Source organism: Penicillium manginii (genome assembly GCF_028828005.1).
Source record: "Penicillium manginii strain IBT 31320 chromosome Unknown utg000009l:1.0-3297300.0:1.0-3298630.0, whole genome shotgun sequence".
Lineage (NCBI taxonomy): Eukaryota > Fungi > Ascomycota > Eurotiomycetes > Eurotiales > Aspergillaceae > Penicillium > Penicillium manginii.
The window spans coordinates 42,446-60,035 of record NW_026643110.1 but is presented as its reverse complement, the minus strand read 5'-3'; the positions used below and the strand labels follow the sequence as shown (position 1 = coordinate 60,035).

General features: G+C 50.1%; 9 protein-coding genes across 9 annotated transcripts; 6 read left to right on the top strand and 3 right to left on the bottom strand.

Annotated features, from left to right (window-relative positions):
* Nucleotides 1-141: 141 nt before the first annotated feature.
* N7533_011783 (uncharacterized protein) lies at nucleotides 142-1,629 on the top strand (the record flags this gene model as incomplete). The annotated part of the gene is made up of 2 exons (XM_057108433.1): nucleotides 142-934; nucleotides 992-1,629. The coding sequence occupies 2 exons, from the start codon at nucleotides 142-144 to the stop codon at nucleotides 1,627-1,629; spliced, it is 1,431 nt and encodes a 476-aa protein (XP_056953534.1).
* Nucleotides 1,630-1,707: 78 nt separating this feature from the next.
* On the bottom strand, nucleotides 1,708-2,379 carry N7533_011782 (class I SAM-dependent methyltransferase; the record flags this gene model as incomplete). The annotated part of the gene is made up of 1 exon (XM_057108432.1): nucleotides 1,708-2,379. One exon carries the CDS (start codon nucleotides 2,377-2,379, stop codon nucleotides 1,708-1,710), a length of 672 nt encoding a protein of 223 aa, XP_056953533.1.
* A 692-nt stretch (nucleotides 2,380-3,071) lies between these two features.
* On the bottom strand, nucleotides 3,072-3,917 carry N7533_011781 (uncharacterized protein; the record flags this gene model as incomplete). Its single annotated transcript, XM_057108431.1, has 1 exon — nucleotides 3,072-3,917. The coding sequence occupies one exon, from the start codon at nucleotides 3,915-3,917 to the stop codon at nucleotides 3,072-3,074; it is 846 nt and encodes a 281-aa protein (XP_056953532.1).
* Nucleotides 3,918-4,039: 122 nt separating this feature from the next.
* Nucleotides 4,040-5,510, bottom strand: N7533_011780 (FAD-binding oxidoreductase; the record flags this gene model as incomplete). Its single annotated transcript, XM_057108430.1, has 2 exons — nucleotides 4,040-4,833; nucleotides 4,904-5,510. The coding sequence occupies 2 exons, from the start codon at nucleotides 5,508-5,510 to the stop codon at nucleotides 4,040-4,042; spliced, it is 1,401 nt and encodes a 466-aa protein (XP_056953531.1).
* Nucleotides 5,511-5,760: 250 nt separating this feature from the next.
* On the top strand, nucleotides 5,761-6,878 carry N7533_011779 (dihydroneopterin aldolase; the record flags this gene model as incomplete). Its single annotated transcript, XM_057108429.1, has 3 exons — nucleotides 5,761-6,180; nucleotides 6,239-6,613; nucleotides 6,693-6,878. 3 exons carry the CDS (start codon nucleotides 5,761-5,763, stop codon nucleotides 6,876-6,878), a joined length of 981 nt encoding a protein of 326 aa, XP_056953530.1.
* Nucleotides 6,879-7,481: 603 nt separating this feature from the next.
* Nucleotides 7,482-9,087, top strand: N7533_011778 (aldehyde dehydrogenase family protein; the record flags this gene model as incomplete). The annotated part of the gene is made up of 3 exons (XM_057108428.1): nucleotides 7,482-7,524; nucleotides 7,703-8,136; nucleotides 8,197-9,087. 3 exons carry the CDS (start codon nucleotides 7,482-7,484, stop codon nucleotides 9,085-9,087), a joined length of 1,368 nt encoding a protein of 455 aa, XP_056953529.1.
* Nucleotides 9,088-9,405: 318 nt separating this feature from the next.
* On the top strand, nucleotides 9,406-11,328 carry N7533_011777 (GMC family oxidoreductase; the record flags this gene model as incomplete). The annotated part of the gene is made up of 2 exons (XM_057108427.1): nucleotides 9,406-9,642; nucleotides 9,724-11,328. The coding sequence occupies 2 exons, from the start codon at nucleotides 9,406-9,408 to the stop codon at nucleotides 11,326-11,328; spliced, it is 1,842 nt and encodes a 613-aa protein (XP_056953528.1).
* Nucleotides 11,329-12,298: 970 nt separating this feature from the next.
* Nucleotides 12,299-14,034, top strand: N7533_011776 (cytochrome P450; the record flags this gene model as incomplete). The annotated part of the gene is made up of 6 exons (XM_057108426.1): nucleotides 12,299-12,364; nucleotides 12,412-12,550; nucleotides 12,604-12,989; nucleotides 13,045-13,667; nucleotides 13,731-13,807; nucleotides 13,859-14,034. 6 exons carry the CDS (start codon nucleotides 12,299-12,301, stop codon nucleotides 14,032-14,034), a joined length of 1,467 nt encoding a protein of 488 aa, XP_056953527.1.
* Nucleotides 14,035-14,258: 224 nt separating this feature from the next.
* On the top strand, nucleotides 14,259-15,913 carry N7533_011775 (MFS transporter; the record flags this gene model as incomplete). Its single annotated transcript, XM_057108425.1, has 5 exons — nucleotides 14,259-14,340; nucleotides 14,405-14,650; nucleotides 14,709-15,509; nucleotides 15,582-15,755; nucleotides 15,807-15,913. The coding sequence occupies 5 exons, from the start codon at nucleotides 14,259-14,261 to the stop codon at nucleotides 15,911-15,913; spliced, it is 1,410 nt and encodes a 469-aa protein (XP_056953526.1).
* Between the last annotated feature and the right edge of the window lie 1,677 nt (nucleotides 15,914-17,590).

Sequence of the window (17,590 nt, the reverse complement as noted above, 5' to 3'; positions counted from 1 at the left end):
GTACCCTTATTACCAGGTATTTGACTGATAATTCAGCTCGCCAGTGGAGATGCTGTCTTTGGATTTATTCTACTCAACTCAGATCCCAAAACTTTCGTCCACCACAGTCTCCTTTGGTTGTTTCTTTGGAATCTCTTCACCATGGGCTCGATTCAAGACAGCCAGAACCAACATTCGATGATGGATAGCCTCGAGTCTCGCGCGGCCATCGAGTGCTTTGTCCAAAGTCTTCCCGCACAGGCCAATATACTTCTTGTGGGCCGTGACGCATCCTTCACGCTGTCTAGAAAGCTTAATGAGGCCGGCCATCGTGTCCATGGAATTGATACCGCGAGACCAGACGGCGAAATTGCGATGCACGATATTGGAAGCTTCCAGGGTGCTGATATGAGAGAGTACGCTACCAACAACCTGGACGCCATTGTGGTTATTTTCTCCATGTACCATCTCTCTGGCGCCGAGACATATTCCCAACTATTCAAGTTTTCCGAATGGCTCCGGCCTGGTGGCCAACTCTTCCTTGGAACCTCTGTGATGGATAATTTGAGCCTGAATCGCTGCCACGACTGCGTCGATGAGCGGATACGCTGCTTGCCCGTGAGATTCCTGGGCAAGGAGATCAATGCGGCTACGATACTCTCTAAGAAGGGCTGGGCCCACATGGCCTTAGACGCAGGCTTGTCTGTTGAAAAGGAGGATGATATCTCTCTGGGCCACGGCGAGGGTATTTGCTTTATTACTTTCTGCCGGACGGAGCAGCAGCACCCCCTCATGGGACCCTTCCCCATTCCTGCCTCCTACCGAGGCCCTCACCGTCTCAGCGAAGCAGCCTGGAGTCCTTTTGCCTCCCGTCTCGTACGGGACGAGTTTGATTTCGTACTTGACGCGCTCAAGGGGAACCAGAAAGTGTTGGATGTTGGGAGCGGATATGGAAGTAAGTTCATTGGTAACCCTGCCAGCATGTAATGCGTCATTCTAAGGAATATCTCAGAGCTCCCTCAAGAAGTCGCCGCTCGGACGGGCAGGGCATACTCGATCGAGCCGAATCCTGATCGAAACTCGATCCAAGCAGCCAACGCGAAAAACGCGGGGATCGAGCTGGCCCAGGGCACGGCAGAGAGCATTCCCTTTGGAGACTCGAGCTTTGACGCCGTGGTTGCCATGTGGGTGCTTCATTACGTCGACGACCTGGAGAAATCGTTACGGGAAATGGCTCGCGTGGCAGACCAGTCCGCACCCAATGCCCGGCTGGTGGTTGTGCAGGGCGCCCCAGACAACGAAATTATCCACTTCATGAATACTGTCTGCCCGCCCATCAGCGCGACCAACGGCCAGCCCAATCACCAGGGTTATCTACTGCGCACAGCGGCCGAGGTGTTTGCCAAGTGTGGATTCGGAGATATCTCCCTACATAGAGTGGATGCGTTCTGTGAATTTCGCGAGGAGGATCTGGAGGACAGATGTGACAAGGCGGCCGAGGTAGTGGCGGGCCTGTGGTGTCTAGATGATGCCAACTTCATGCAGATGAAGCAGGCATTGATTCCTCGCTTGCGCTTTCACTTCCTGGACCGGCAGTATGCGGTGGGGGACCAGGCAGTTGTTCTGGTGGCAAAGCCTTCACCCCTGTAGACACTTTGATGTCCATAGTAGTTACTTCATTTCAGTTTAACGTCTTTCTAACCGCACCCACAATACGTATAATATGCCCTATCTGGCCACCGTGGCCACGAAATACTGATGATCTGGATCCGCCTTGTGCGCCTCCTGATCAGTGGATGCAAACTGATACCGGAGCTCGGATTCAATCTCAAACCCATGCGCATGTAGCACATTGTACCACCCAGCTAACTTAGCCGCACTGCCCACAAAATCATGACCCATGAAATACATCGGTTTCTGATCCACCCACAACCCTTCCACATCATACAACGCCCCATCATCAAACAAACAATCGGCGGGAATAGTCGCGATAACCAGCCGCCCCCCGGGCGCTAACCATTCCCGAAACTTGCACAGCATCTCCACCGTCTGCGCGTGGGAGATGTTGAATAGCGAAAACACGGCAAAGATGGCATCGAAATACATCCCTGCCGCAGGGCTGTACTGGTTCATATCGGCGGTAACAAACTCGGCCTGCCCGATGACCTGGCGTTTGGCGATCTTTAGCATCTCCTTCGAGATATCGATGCCTATGACGCGGTGGCCAGCGGAGGCGATGCGGTAGGAGACAGGCCTTCCGGTGCCGCAACCCACATCGAGAACGGAGGAGCTACGGGGGAGGAGTGGGAGCACGCGGTCTATGATCTGATGGAGGCTGGGGTCTTCGGAGAAGGCCGCTTCGTAGCGTTTGGCGATTTCGTCAAACATCGTTTCTGCCATTTTGTCCATTGAGGGAATGAGTTGTGACAAGGAGAATTCAGGTTGAGTTGGATTGATTCTTTGGTTGGGGAGCTGGAGGCGGCTATTTACGCATCGTTATTTTCAAGTCAACACTATCTTAGTTTCTGTTGCAGTCATATAACACAAAGGAAATTGAAATACGACATCCCGTACGGTACTCTGTACAGTGGCGTTTTGTAGGTCTTTCATCACGCCTATATTTCTGCCGTGTCAAAACCATTCTTCTGGCCCTAAGAAACCTTGCCAAGAATCAATAAAACGAACCGATTCACTAGTATTTCATGCACTTCCCTCTGTCTCGATAATTTCCTGCACTCTATTTGGAATACTAGGTGATAAATGCACAAATACATTTAGACTTGGCGCTTTCTGGGCCTTTTCGATCAAAACAGCGTGTGTAGCATCGTCGTTTTGCATCGTCTTCAGTTCAGGGCAAATGTGATAGATCGCATCCTTCAATAGCGCCTGGAAGTTTTAAATTAGACTTAAATATCTAGCCCATGTACTAATCAACCCGATAATTTTCAGAACCAGCGGATCTAGGTGAATGTACGAATGTCATCATCTACTAATTGGGATGCCACGTCACCAGGCTGAAGCTGAACTGTGGAGAGCTGATATTTGGCTGCAAAGCAATACTCATATTGTACCACTCCACACAGAGTGGAAGCCTAGCCAAAAACCAGGGCCCGAACCTCGATGCTCTCTCGATCCCTGGCCCCAGGTGGGGTGCGAGGATCTTCAAATGCCGAATGAGGTAGTGCGACAGCCACGTCTGGGTCCGAGGTAGAATCAAAACACTTCAACAGCAAACACTCCTTGTTCTCCATGCCAGACCAATACAACCACTGCTGGCGCGGATTATGGCGCACCCCGACGATCTCGCCTGTGCGATGGGGTAGGCGAAACTCGATGGGTACCAGGTCGGCTGCGTCCACATGGGCGGCACTGGCCACGGCCAGGGGACACGACTGTACGGCACCATTGATCGGTTTCCAAACGTTGATGATGCGGTACCGGCCCTGCAGCAGCTGGGCGGCCCGCGTTTGATCCGTCACTGAGAGGCTCACTCGCCTTTCAGCCGCTTTGGCGGTTTGATCAGCGTGTGCAGTGAACAGGGGCTTGGTATGGTTGGTGCTCTGCTGGCGACGGATGACATGGTCGAAAAGGATGACCGTGTGGGCGCCGGGGATCTGATCGAGAAGCAGCTGCTCCACTAGCGGGTAGTACACTCGATGAACAGTCTCGTCGGCATCAAATGTCTCGTAGGTCACTGCGGGGAAGAAGTGCTGCAGCGCCTGCACGCCGTCTTTGTCGAGCGTGTACTGGTCTTCCTGGCCGCGCATGTCCCCCAGCGATACGACCACCGCTGGCTGTCCGTAGTTGAGCATTGGCGTACCGTCTTCAGGCTGCTGGCTATACTGGTAGGGAACGGACCCATCGGATGGGTTTTCGAAAAAATTCAACGTCACCTCGACGGGGCCACGGGGAATGTAGTCGGAATATGTGGTGGACATTATAAACAATGCGAAGTTGATCGGATGGTTGGTAGATAGTAAACCTGAGACAATCCAATGGAATATATGGATGTTCACAATACAATACATAGAGAAAATGACACGTATGATTGTCTCGACTACTAGTTGTTCAATTCCGCCGATTGCACACCCGTAAATAGCCGTCCTGCATCCCATTTTCGATAGATGGCCGCCAGTCGATCAGCCCTTTCCTCGCCCCAATACCAGCTGGGCGGATGAGAGCCATGGGACTCTCCGATGTAGGCGCCCACGGCATGCAGTCTGATTCGGCCCATGATTTCATCCACCCAAGTTCTGTACCGTGGCACCTCATTCTCGGCCTCGCAAATGGAATAGATACAAAAGTGATGATCCAACTGCACACCAAACGCCATGTCTGGGAGCACCCGCCGACTGTGTGGGTACATGGGATACCAGAAAGCCGAAGATTTACCTGGGGGAAGGGTCAAAAAAGCCTCTTCCAGTGAAAGGGTAACATCGACGTCGTTGTCCAAGAAGACGTTGTCGGTGTAGTAATAGTGCGAGTGCGGATTAGCCTGATGCTGGTTGTTGTACAGCCGGTCCAGACTGTCTTCCTGGTAAAACCATTCTACCAAAGTACCGGCTGGTCTTGTGTCCTGAACTTGCTGCAGCGCGGACTGCGCTTTGGACATAGTTGCCTCCATCGAGACGAAGTAGACCAGAAACTGGAGGTCGTCGAGTGAGGTCCGGTCCCCACCATAGTGAGCTACCATGACAACCTCCGTGTTGTGGTCTGTCTGGGGGATTAGAGACAGGGCCCATTCGAACGCTGTACGATACAATGCGCGAGGGTAGATGTATCCTGACGAGCGAATGCCCTGTGCTGGGGCCGGCCTCAACTGCAGGTGGAATTTGGTCACAATGCCAGGAAATGCTGTTGATGTTATTATTCATTTTAATCTGCACCGCGAATTCGTTCAAAGAGAATCAAGGAAGATGCTTACCTGGTCCTGCGCCCCGAGCAGCCCAGTAGAGATCCTCGTTCTGCTGAGCATTGCAAAGCAACTGCTTGCCCTGCGCAGTGATAACCTCGACAGCAGCAAGACTCTCGCATGCCCAGCCCCAATTCTGAGTCAGAATAAGTATGCTTGAAATAGCCCTGAAGAGGAATGGTGCTGTCATACCCTCGCATTCAACCCCATTCCTCCTTGCAACAGAAACCCCCCCCAACCCGACATCTGGACAGTGACCCCCTGGAAATATGAAGTCATGCTGCATGACGGCATCACTCAGTTCCTTGCTCGTGATACTCGGGGTGGCCGTTGCAATACCCCTGTCCGTGTCGACGGCCAGCTCTTTCCACTTGCCCATATCCAGAAGAAGCGAGTCAGGGTGAAGACTCCAAACCGCCATCGAGTGACCGCCAGAGCGAACGGCAATTTGACATTGTTGCTGGTGCGCCAGACGCACTGCTTCAATAATATCATCCGCGCTAGTCACTTGGATCACGGCTACTGGGCGATGGGGAGGACGGCGGAGATTGAATATTCCACTCAGACATGCCATCTCGTACTTTGTGGGGTCTTCTGACTCGCGGTGGACAATGTGCATTTTGATTATTGAAATAAATATATAGATATATGCGTGCTTGAGTGAGTTTGCGCGTAGAGAGAGAGAGGGAGAGAGAGATGACAGTTTGAAATGTCAGACAGTACTGCTGATCTGGCTGAAATGAAGCGAGGCTTACGATTCGCTCTCGATTAGTCCACTTGACACCCCCTATTTCACCTTATTACTTATTACTCTTCGCGTTTCTTGGTAGACAAGACAGTTTCTAGCAGTTTAAACAAGAGTCAACAAGATGTCCTCCCATGCTTCTCGAGTGGAAATCAACGTCCGCCCGTCAATCGTTGACACCATCCATCTTCGCAATGTTCAACTTGTCCTACCGGCAGCCCCAGACGCGTGGCATCGTCCTGCACATTCACAGCCGTGCATGGCGGCTGTCAGGCTCTCCTACGCCTCCTGTGAAGCATCAGCAAATGCGGATGACGTTGGCCTGACCATCGACTATGGAAAGCTATATCGCTGCATCGTCAGGGATCTGAACCAGCTAGGTGAGGGGAGAGATGTAGCGTCCCTCATATCCGCAGGAGCAAGAATCGTCAACCTCAATGCTGTTCATCTTGGGGATACGGTTCGCGGTGCCGTCGGTGAGGATATCCGGCTGACGGCGGGAATCATCGCCAACTGCTGCCTTCAACAGCTGAAGGAAACATCTGTACGTCGTCCTTCTGACTGGATCGAGGGATTTCGCGTACCCATCTCACTTTGACTAGCTACGCGCAGCGAGTATTACAAACCACGCCTTCCCTCCAGCCGTGGATCAAGACTTTGGTCGATTCCAAATCCACCTTGGTTTCCCCAAGGCCATTCTCCGCGCTGAGGGAGGTCTCGAGTACCGGAGCATCACGGAACTAGGCCATGTCCCAGGCGACGACAGCACGTCGCAGAACTACCACCAGCTAGTAGTGCTGGAAGAGGAATTCCGCATCGAGCAGATCCGAAGCTACTGTATCCTCGGCATCAATTCCCACGAGAGAGTCGAAAAGCAAGCAGTCTTGACCTCGCTGCACTTTCAGGGACCTGCTTTGCAGCCATGGAGTAATAGATTTATCGACACATACCAAGAAATGACTCGCGTAGTAGCGGAGGTAGGTCTATTCGTCAATCACAACCTCATATTCCCTGTTCAATATATCGCGACGTGTATTTACTGACTGATTCTGTTAGCGGATTGAAACCACCTTGTTTGGAAGTGTGGAGGCACTCGCCACTCTGGTAGCTCGCATTGTGACGATGGAATTTGATCATGACGAGGTCACCGTTTTGGTGGAGAAGCCGAGTGCGTTGGGATTCGTCCACGGCTCAGGTTTGGAGTGTAAGCGTTCTCGTGCATATTTTGAGAAGCGATCATGATCAGCTGGCAGATAGTAGAACAACGATATAGTCATGTTGACGGGGATCGTGCCATCAGCATTTTCTCCCGTCACTATGTCAACTATTGCCATAGTTAGCTGAGTATTCCATTACTTAAATACAGTATCAAGGAAACATAAGTAATTCTGCGAAATATCAGATTAGTGTAGCCTAGGGGGGGCCAAAATAACTCGTCCATATCCACAATTACATAGTGTTCTGCCAGCAGGATAGGCCCCGTTTCTGCATACCCTGGCTTAGAGGGTACGTATCATAGGCTGTTGATGTAACACTAGGACGTAATTAGTTAGCTTAATAGCGGCGAGAAAGTGGAATAAATGAGTTAATTTGGCCTCCCACTGTACCATACCTGGAGACGAGTATTGTAATACCGGTCTGATATCCACATTACAATATATGCAATAGTCTTGCTGATCTACAGTAGCTCGCCTGCAGGCATGCCGCTTCCCCCGCAGACGTTCAATGGCAAACGATAGGAGAAATCATATATGGAAATCACACTCTGTAAACTCGAAAGCACTATAGCACAGAATCTCTCATTTCCTGATTTTCACTTGAATTTAAAGGAGACTTCAGACGAGAATGGCGGCCAGTGACTCTTTTGAAACACGCCTCTTCATCAATGGTGAGGTAAGTTCTCGCTCCTCTGCTCGGCCGTGCATTTGTTGACCTCGCTGCAGTTTCGACCGTCTAGAGACAACAAGCTGTTCAGGGTAAATAACCCCACAACCGGCGAGATCATAGCCCAAGGTGAGTCTTCTATTCATTCACTGGTCATTGAATAGATCACCTGACATCCCCAGTCCACGAAGCCAGTGAAGGTGATGTAGACGATGCCGTCGCAGCAGCAAAGGCCGCATTCCCAACCTGGAGGGACCTCAGTCCCGCCGAGCGAGGAGGCTATCTTCGCCGATTCGCAGACCTCCTACTCGAGGCTCACGAGACCTTAGCCCAGATCGAAGCTGTTTCCAGTGGGAAACCCGTAAGCCAATTCTTCGAGAGCTTCGTCGCTGCTGACTTCTTCCGCTACTTTTCCGAGGCGGGCTGGAATGCCCAAGGTACGACCAGTCTGCATACCAGGGACCATTTGAATCTGTCGCTCAGGGCACCATATGGCGTTGTTGCTTGTATCACCCCGTGGAATCTGCCCATTCTACTGTTCGCCTATAAGGTTGCTCCCGCGCTCGCGGCAGGCAACACAGTCGTGCATAAGAGTAGCGAAAAGTCGCCGCTGGCAGTATGTCAACCTATCTCCCTGTCTCTTCTTTCCCATTGGCACACCTGACACTCAAACCAGGCAACATTTCTAGCTACGTTGGTTGCGAAGGCAGGGTTCCCCTCGGGCGTGTTGAACATGATCTCCGGCTACGGATCACCGGCCGGTTCCTCCCTGGCGTCTCACCTTCAAGTGCGCTGTCTCAGCTTCACGGGATCTCCACAAACAGGGCAGAAGATCCAGGCGGCCGCAGCGGCATCGAACATGAAGCATGTGCACTTGGAATTAGGCGGAAAATCGCCGTCTCTGGTCTTCCACGACGCGGATATTCAGGCGGCCGCTGAGCAAACCGCCACCAGCCTGACCTTCTTAAGTGGACAGAGCTGCATAGCCAACTCTCGGATCTACATCCAGGACTCGGTCGCGGATGAGTTCATCGCTCTATTCAAGAGCGCCTTTTCCTCAGCCCGGGCGGGGAATCCGCTTGATGCAGCCGTCTCGCGCGGCCCTCAGATCGACGAGCAGCAACATGATCGAATCAAGTCATATATTGAGATCGGCCAGCGAGACGGCACGCTCACGCTTGGTGGAGGCTCAGGACCAGGCCTCTTCATCGAACCCACTGTCATTGAAGACATAACGGAGACCTCGCCGCTAATGCAGGAAGAGGTTTTTGGACCGGTTGTTGCTATCAACCGCTTCCACACCGAAGCCGAGGCCATCAATTACGCCAACCAGTCCGAGTTTGGACTCTACGCCTCCGTCTTCACCAGGGACCTCGACCGTGCCGTGCGGGTCTCCAAGCTCCTAGAGGCGGGGACCGTGGCTGTCAACTGTACCAGTCCGACCATGGCGATGGATATGCCGTTTGGCGGATACAAAACAAGTGGTGTTGGTAGAGAGGGATACCTGCACAGTTTGGACAACTTTTTAGAAACCAAATCAATTCTTATGCGTATTGGGCGGGCGTAGAGTGGATGATACTAGTCCGGTGTTAAGATATCTAACATGTTCTGTCCTAGCACCTTCTACTAACTATTGCATGGCCACTTGAAGATTACTACTGTAGTTAGTTCATGATGTACCGCGGCCTTAGCTTGTTTTCTGGTTATTTTAGTCGCTCACCCTGCATTATTTTAGGATATTTACATTACCCGTACTGTACCAGTCTTTACTCTAGCATTCCACTGGTAGATAAATTGATCACCTTTCGCTAGGACGTCAGAATGTTCGTTCATTCTTTTTTTTCTAACTTCTTCTCACTCAACAACCCACGCTTGGTATTCCGTCATGACCATTGTAAGTCCCACACTTTTAGCATTCAAAGAGTTTGACTATGTCATCGTCGGTGGCGGAACAGCTGGCCTGGTCCTAGCGGCGCGCCTGTCCGAGGATCCGACGATGACGGTAGGCGTACTCGAAGCCGGGAAATCGAGACTGGGCGATGAGAATGTGGACAGCCCGGCGGGGGTGGGCAATGTACTTCATAATCCTGAATATGACTGGGTTTATCAGTCAACACCACAGGTATGTTTTGCTTGGGCTGAATATGTGCAATCTATGTGTTTGATCTCATTCTAGGACGGCTAATCGGATGTTTTCAGTCAGGAACAAACAATACGGTCCACCATATTGCCCGAGGCAAAATGCTGGGGGGGGTCCAGCGGGATCAATTATCTCGCGTATTGTAGACCAGCAGCGCAAGACATCGACTTCTGGGAGCAACTAGGCAATAAAGGCTGGAATTGGTCTGAGCTACGTCCCTATTATCATCGGAGTGAGGGTCTCGACGGGAAGGCCGGACCGCCGGTCGAAAACAAGCCGGACTTCTTCGCACATCACCCGCAGTCGCATGGACGAACAGGACCGATTCGGACATCATTTGCGCCGTGGCGGGTTCCAGTGGAAGATTCGATCATCGCGGCGTTGGATGAGCTGTCCGGGGTGCGGTCGTCGGGTGATCCTTGGGATGGTGATCATCTGGGGATTTACGGATCGCTGTCCGTGGTTGATACTGGTAATGAAGGGGGCAGTCGAAGCTATGCCGCCACAGCATATTTGGCTCCCGCTATCGACCGGCCAAACCTACACGTCTTGACAGATGCGACAGCGTGCAGGCTTCTAGTGGAGCGAGGACGCGACGGCTTGACTGCGCGCGGGGTGGAATTCTCCCACGAGAGTGCCATCCACGCCGTCCACGCCAGGAGGGAAGTCATCCTATCCGCGGGGACGGTGTCCAGCCCTCTCCTGTTGGAGCTTTCTGGGATCGGCGATCCGGGTGTTCTCGGGGCTGCCGGCGTAGAATGTCTTGTTCGAAACCCGGCGGTGGGCAACAACTTACGCGAACATCCCATGACCTGTATCACGTATGAGCTGGCAGAGGGCCAGATCTCACTCGATTCTCTGTTCGATGAGTCAGCTGCTCACACTGCGAAACAGCAGCTGCTAACCACTGACGACTGCAGTGGTTCCTTCAACGGAGCCATGGGGCTGGCTGGCTTCTTGCCGTATACGACTCTCGTTTCGGCCAGGGAGCTCAACGAAACGGTATCTCAAATGATCGGCGATGAGACGCCCCTACCCAGTGGCGTCTCCGAAGTCGAGAAACAGGAGCTGGTCGCACGCCTGCAGAATCCCCAATATGGCGCCGTGCAGGTTGTGGGCTGTCCGGCCTACTTCGATGTGTCTGCTGGACAGAGAGACCAGAGCCAACTAATGCGAGGCGCTCCACCGGGCCGGAATGCTTGTTACGCCTTTCTCCTTAGTTTAGCCGCCCCGTTTTCGCAGGGTAGCTCGCACATCACCTGCGCGGACCCATTTGCGTCGCCCCGAATCGATCTGGGCCTGCTTTCCCAGTCAGTCGATGTCCACATCCTCGCCGGAGCTCTAGACTTTGCAGATCGGGTCTTCCGGTCCGCGAGGGTCATCGACAAGATCGCGGAGCGGGTCTATCCGCCGCCCGAGATCGATCTCGCAGATCGAGAACAGGGTCGAGAGTTCGTCAGAAGCCATACAACGGTCTTCAATCACATGCTAGGCACCTGCGCGATGGGTCATGTTGTGGATGAGCGGCTGCGTGTGAAGGGGATGGGCGGGCTGAGAGTGGTGGACGCGAGCGTGTTCCCCACACAAATTTCAGGCAACATCATGGCCACCGTGTACGCGATTGCAGAACGGGCTGCAGATTTCATTCTCAGTGATCGCTTCGAGTAGTCCAGGGTGATGCCCTTGTTTGTTGCTCCCTGTATTCTGGCGTACCTCCGCACTCCATATGTAGAATGCAGCGTGATATTCTACATAGATTGGTTCCACTGTGGTTCATATTAAGTTACACTGCATAAATCGATTACAATAGTCACAGTGGATTTGACCCACTATGATCATCCCTGTCAGTGTATGGAGTACATGATGCATAGTATGTACAGTAGTTGTATGTGTATACGTAGGCCGATAGAGGTTACGTGACATTACTACAGATTACCTGTTACACACCCTAAATCCCGCCAACCAGCCCCCCCATAACGAAGATTTCAGAACAGTGTTTATCTGAAGTGGAACCACTAAGATACTATTAAACTCTTAAACTAGCAAGTAGTCAAATACAACAGATAACCCAACACATTCAACCTCCCTGCTCCGACCAAGATGTTACACTTTGTTCAAGCAATAAATCTAGGTGAGAATCTCGTAATTCTCAAGCAAACAAGCCAGACAAGCGAGCCAGCCAATTTAAAACACCATACTAGATACGGGACATTATAACTTCACATCTGAGAACCTATATCTATTGTAGTTATACAATGAGGTATATAATGTGAAAATTATGCTGGACTTCATGGTAAAGTTTTGAACTAATAGTCTGGAAGGACTGATATGTAGATAAGCCGGAATACTTTACATATAATGATGTAGAACCTGCAATTTCAAGATGGCTTAGTGGTTGAAATATCGTGGAATCAAAACTTTACAGCCTTGAGTATGGTGTTCTGGGGTGGCCAGCTTACTTGTGTGGCCGGTTCGTTGGTAAATTACATTACGTTATATAACGTAGCTGTTTATTATGCTTGATTATTACAAGAGCACACAGACATCATTATCTTCCCTTAGGTTGAACTTAGTCCCGGTATTCTTTCCTGACTGTTCCTATTCAATTCATGCTACAGAGGAATCTTCATCGAATACAATGTATCTCGCGAATGACTTGATCCTCATTTCACTCGGCACCGTCGTGTTGTCAGCGTTGATCAAAGTATGCGCCTTTTTCATAGACCCATCAGAAGTACGCTAATCAAATAGAACTTCATCGCCGTTCACAAAAGACACATTGCCACAATCCCCGGACCGTGGTATACCAACTGGACGGATCTCATTCTAGAATACCACTGGATCATCGGGGACAGACCAAAATATGTCCACGGACTACACCAGAAATACGGTACGTCTCGCATTCACGCAATCAATCCTTCCAATTGATACTGATCTGCAAAGGCCCCATTGTCAGGATCAGCCCGGACGAAATCGACATTTGCGATGTGAACGTCGTCAAGGAGATGTCAAAGGCGGGCACGAAATTCCTCAAATCAGCCTGGTACGATAAATTGGCTGTCGGGGGCGCGAAGAATATCTTCAGCGTGCGGGATCCCAAGGCACACAGTCTGCGGCGGCGATTGCTATCTGCACATATGACGGATGCGTCGTTGCAGTTGATGGAGCCGGTGGTGGTGGGCAAGGTGAAGCTTGCGATTGACCGGATGCAAATGGAGATGAAGCAGCGCGGGGCGATAGACGTTTTCAAATGGTGGTATTTCACCTCAACGGATATCATTGGTGAGTTGACGTTTGGGGAGTCATTTCAGTTGCTCGAGCGAGGAGAGGTGAGTATTGCCCTGTGTGCTAACTGGGAAAGCATGGGTACTAACGCGGGTATAGAAAACGCAATTTGCCATGGATCTGGAGCGACTACCGAAGCTAGGGATGATTGGAACCGCATTTCCTCGTCTGCTCCAGCTTGCGCGGCAGCTCCCAGTGCCTTATTTCCAGGATGCGCTGCAGTCTGGGAAGCGCATCTCGGCATACGCAGAGCAGTCTCTAGTGTCCTACAGGGAGTCTATCACTCGGGAGCCATCGCTTGCCAAACCAACTCTATTCACGCGATTGCTCCGCGCCAGCGATAGCGCCGATGCTTTGTCTGACATCGACCTCACCAGTGAAGCACGGGGCTATATTGTTGGGGGAAGTGACAATACGGCCGTCAGCTTAACCTATCTTGTCTGGGCCGTCTGTCGTAACGTGGAGATCAGACAGACACTTCTGCGTGAATTGGAGACGCTCCCAATGGATTTCGGCGATGAAGAGCTGAGGAAGCTCCCATTTTTGGGGCAGGTCGTCAAGGAAACTCTGCGCCTATACGCATCGAATCCGTCCAATCGCCCTCGCAATGCCCCAGCACCTGGTGCATATCTATGTGGGTATTGGGTTCCTGAAGAGGTGACGGTCTCCACGCAGGCATATAGCTTGCATCGCGATAAGGAAATTTTCCCTGATCCTGAAAGGTGAGGCTTGACCGAAAGAAAAGTCAAGTTTGAGAAGTTCTTCTTTGCTGAAACATATTCTAGATTCGACCCCTGGCGATGGGCTTCGCTAACACCGGAAATGAACAGGGCGTTTGTGCCGTTTGGTGGAGGATCTCGAAGTAAGTAGGCACAAGCATGTTCGTCGAAATCGATGCTGACGAGGATATTAGTTTGTCTTGGCTTGCATTTGGCAGTCCGAGAGCTTCGCTTGGGCGCTGCACATTTCTTCCGTGCTTTTCCCACAGCCCGAATGTCGGCTGCTGAGGGTATGAGCGATGGGGATATGGAGCAGATCTGCTATTTCATCATGTCGCCCAAAGGGAAACGATGTCTGATGGCAATGTGAACATAGATTACAGTATTATTTACCAATTGTGGGCTGTTTCTTACATAAGATACATTCCGTCCTAGCATGTATTATTCATAACACAAGACATTACAGTTGGTATTATTATCATAGACGGAGGTAAGACTTTCTCAGCTGAAGCTCAGCTATTAACTCCGTACCTTTCTCCTTTTAAGAAAAAGAAACACGCTCTTCCTTACACAAATCTGTCTCAACACCTCACAATGGAGCGTCGTCCCTGGGGTTATACTTGGCGGTCTTCCACCGCATTCATCATTGTGTGTATCACCACCGCCCTTTTCGCTGGTAAGTCTCCATATCGACGGAAAGAAAGAAAATAAAAGACCGGCTCACCAAATTATTTTGCTAGAATCGTTCCTATACGGGTTCATCGTCCCAATCCTCCCGTACATCCTCGAAGACCGAGCCCAAGTTGACCCGGCCGATACCCAACGGTTGACCTACCTGGTCCTCACGTTGTATGGAGGGGTAGCCGTGATCTCCGGTATAATCATAGGTCAATTAGCCGATAGAGCCAGATCTCGAAAGCTTCCTTTGATTGTTGGGTTGGTTATTGCTTTTGTGGGCACCTTTGTTCTCGCAACGGCCACAGGGTGTAAGTGCTATCTCTTCTTGTCTCCCGTATGATGGATGGTAATTATCGTGATCAACAGTGACGGGCATTTTTATCGGTCGCCTTCTCCAAGCCATTGGTGGCACCGCAGCATGGGTTGTTGGATTCGCTACGTTGCGGGATACCATCGAGGCCGAGAATATCGGAAAGACATTCGGACTGGTCAACAGTTTCGTGGGCGCGGGCTCTCTTTCTGGTCCGGCGGTTGCTGGTATCTTGCTCGAACTGGCAGGGTACTGGGTGACTTGGGGTACAGTGTTGATCATCATCATCCTGGACATAATTATGCGAGTTGTGATGATTGAGAATCCGAGGAAAAAGCGAGATCAACACCGAACACCTGAGGGTCCAGCTGCAGAGCGCGAAGAGGCGACCGAGAACAGCGCCCTTCTGCCTGAGTTTAGTCAACAGCCGCAGGACCATGCCCCCTCCAGCCTTTCCTTCTACTGCACCATTCTAAGCCAGCCCCGGGTGATAGTTGGACTGCTCAGCTATACCACTTACTCGTCTCTGGCAGCCAGCTACAACACAACAATCCCTATCCATGTGCGATCCTCCTTTAGTTGGGGTAGTTTAGAGACGGGATTGATCTTCGCTGCGCTGCAGGCCCCCAATCTGCTCCTCAGTCCGATGTGTGGATGGCTGCGCGATCAAATGGGCACTCGAGTGCCCACGGCCGTGGGCTTCATCTTGCTGGCTCCGCTACTGTGGCTCCTCGGGGCTGCTGATCAACCACAATTTCCCTGGTCGGCCCACGGTAGAGTCATGTATATTGTGGCCATTATCATTATTGGATGCGTGCAGAACTTACTGGCCAGTGTCGGTACTATTGAAATCACTTGTGAGTTTTCTTCTCTTCCTTTTTCCTTGAAGCCCTTTATCCCCTTGAGATACGATTGAGAAATCGCTACAGGTGCTGTTGATCAGCTCGAGTCCAAGAATCCCGGCATTTTCGGTCCCAATGGAGGCTACTCCCGAGCCTACTCACTTTCCAACGTGAGCTTCACCATGGGATTTCTAGTTGGTCCACTTTTGTCCGGGTCCTTGGTCAACGTTTTCGGGTATTACATCATGAACTCGGTTTTTGGTATGTACATATCTAATCCTGACCATCAACGTACGCTAATGTGGATTTTAGCAAGCATATGCGTCGTGCTCTCGGTTTTGGCTCTGGCGTTTCTGCAGGGGAAGTCGTCTGTTCGTGGGCAGAAGCAACAGCGCGGTGAGAGTGCACCGGAGGTATGAGTTGGAGGACCTGTCGGAACAGCAGCAGGATGCGGATATACTATCCGTGGCATGGACCACTTTCACCGCTTCTGGTGGCTGAGAATGGAAAATCTTCTCTGTCCACTTTGTACGGATAACATATACAGAACGTGTTTCACAAGCGAGTCGGTCACCCCACCTAAAAACGCGTCGCGCGTAGCAACCCTCCTTCAAAGCACCACTATGCCACCAATTCGCACCGGACAAGCTCAAAAACGAACTCAGTAAGTAGGCAGGATTGAATTGCTTTACAGGCGCTTAGAAGTAAGAAAACACCTTCTATCAACAAAGCTACACAGGTTTTCGATGTACCGCGTTCAATATTGTAAGAGCGTGTTAGGGGAGTAAATTATCAACGAGATGCTCGCGCCAACAGCATGAAATTAGATGCAATTGAGGATGATTTGCGAGAACGATAGATATTGGACCTGGATAAGTGTGGCAAGGCCCCTACCTTTGCTCTTGTAAAAGAAATAGCCATTGTACTACTTGCTCAGCGTTCCGATCACTATTTTGCTACAGCTAGCAAAGACTGGAAATACAACTTCGTTGCACATCATAATAACCTAAACCAAGGGACCTGGAGCAGCGGGCCTCACTGCTTAGTGATAAAGGTTTCTTAAGTATAGGCAGAATTCACCCCTAACTAGACATCGGAACGTAGACCTTGCCAAAGCCCGTGGGCCTCTGAGCCCGGGCCGCTAGTCACGGGCTACGGACCTAAAGCGAGGCCCGTGGGCAGGCTAGCCTGGCCTGCGGGCCTTTAAACAAAACAAATACTAGAGAATTTGATAGTGTATAATTTATTTATTATTCTAAGGTATTATATTGTAATTATTATAGCTAAGGATTATCTTTTATATATTTAAAAAGAAAATTGATTATGTTAAATCTAGTACGGTATAAATATATTATTATTATGTCTTGCCTATTTGTGGTTGTGACGAACCTGGCCGCTGTTGCCTGAGTCACCTGATACGTCACGTGCCTAGACACCAGCTCATGTACGATAGTTGCGATGAGAACTCTCTCTCTCTTCTTCTCTTCCCTAGTTTTGTTACTTTTCGTCAAAATACTACAATATTTCAATATTCGAGTCCTTATATTGTAATAAAACTCTTTTCTACGTCCTACAGTCGTAAAGATATGTGCTCTTTTGAATGTCTGCCTTGATAATAGGATATATTCTATCTTATCTCTTACTTTGATTCCGACCGATCGACGACTATTATGATAGTATATTCTAAGGAGACCCTTAAAAAGTAGAAAGCTTATTTTACTGAGTTCCCTAATAGCGATATAGGTAATAAAGGTTGTACCTTTAAGTCTAAAATCGAATTAATAGTTAGTCTGAGTATCTTACCTTAGAAGCCCTTAAATAAAGGTAAGAAGAAAGAGAGAGCTAAGAGATACTTCTTCTATATAATTATATATCCTATTCTATCTAGGGTAGATAATAATAGTTTTTACTAATTTAATAATTTAGTAGAGATATAGACTTTTCTTATAGAGGATCTAGTATACTAGAATATTCTATTTAACTACTAGTAGAAGACTATCTATAAGTTAAATAATACTTATAATATAATCTATAATTATAGTTAGAAATCCTACTCTAGTCTAGATATTACTGATAAATTCTCTAAGGAAAAAGTA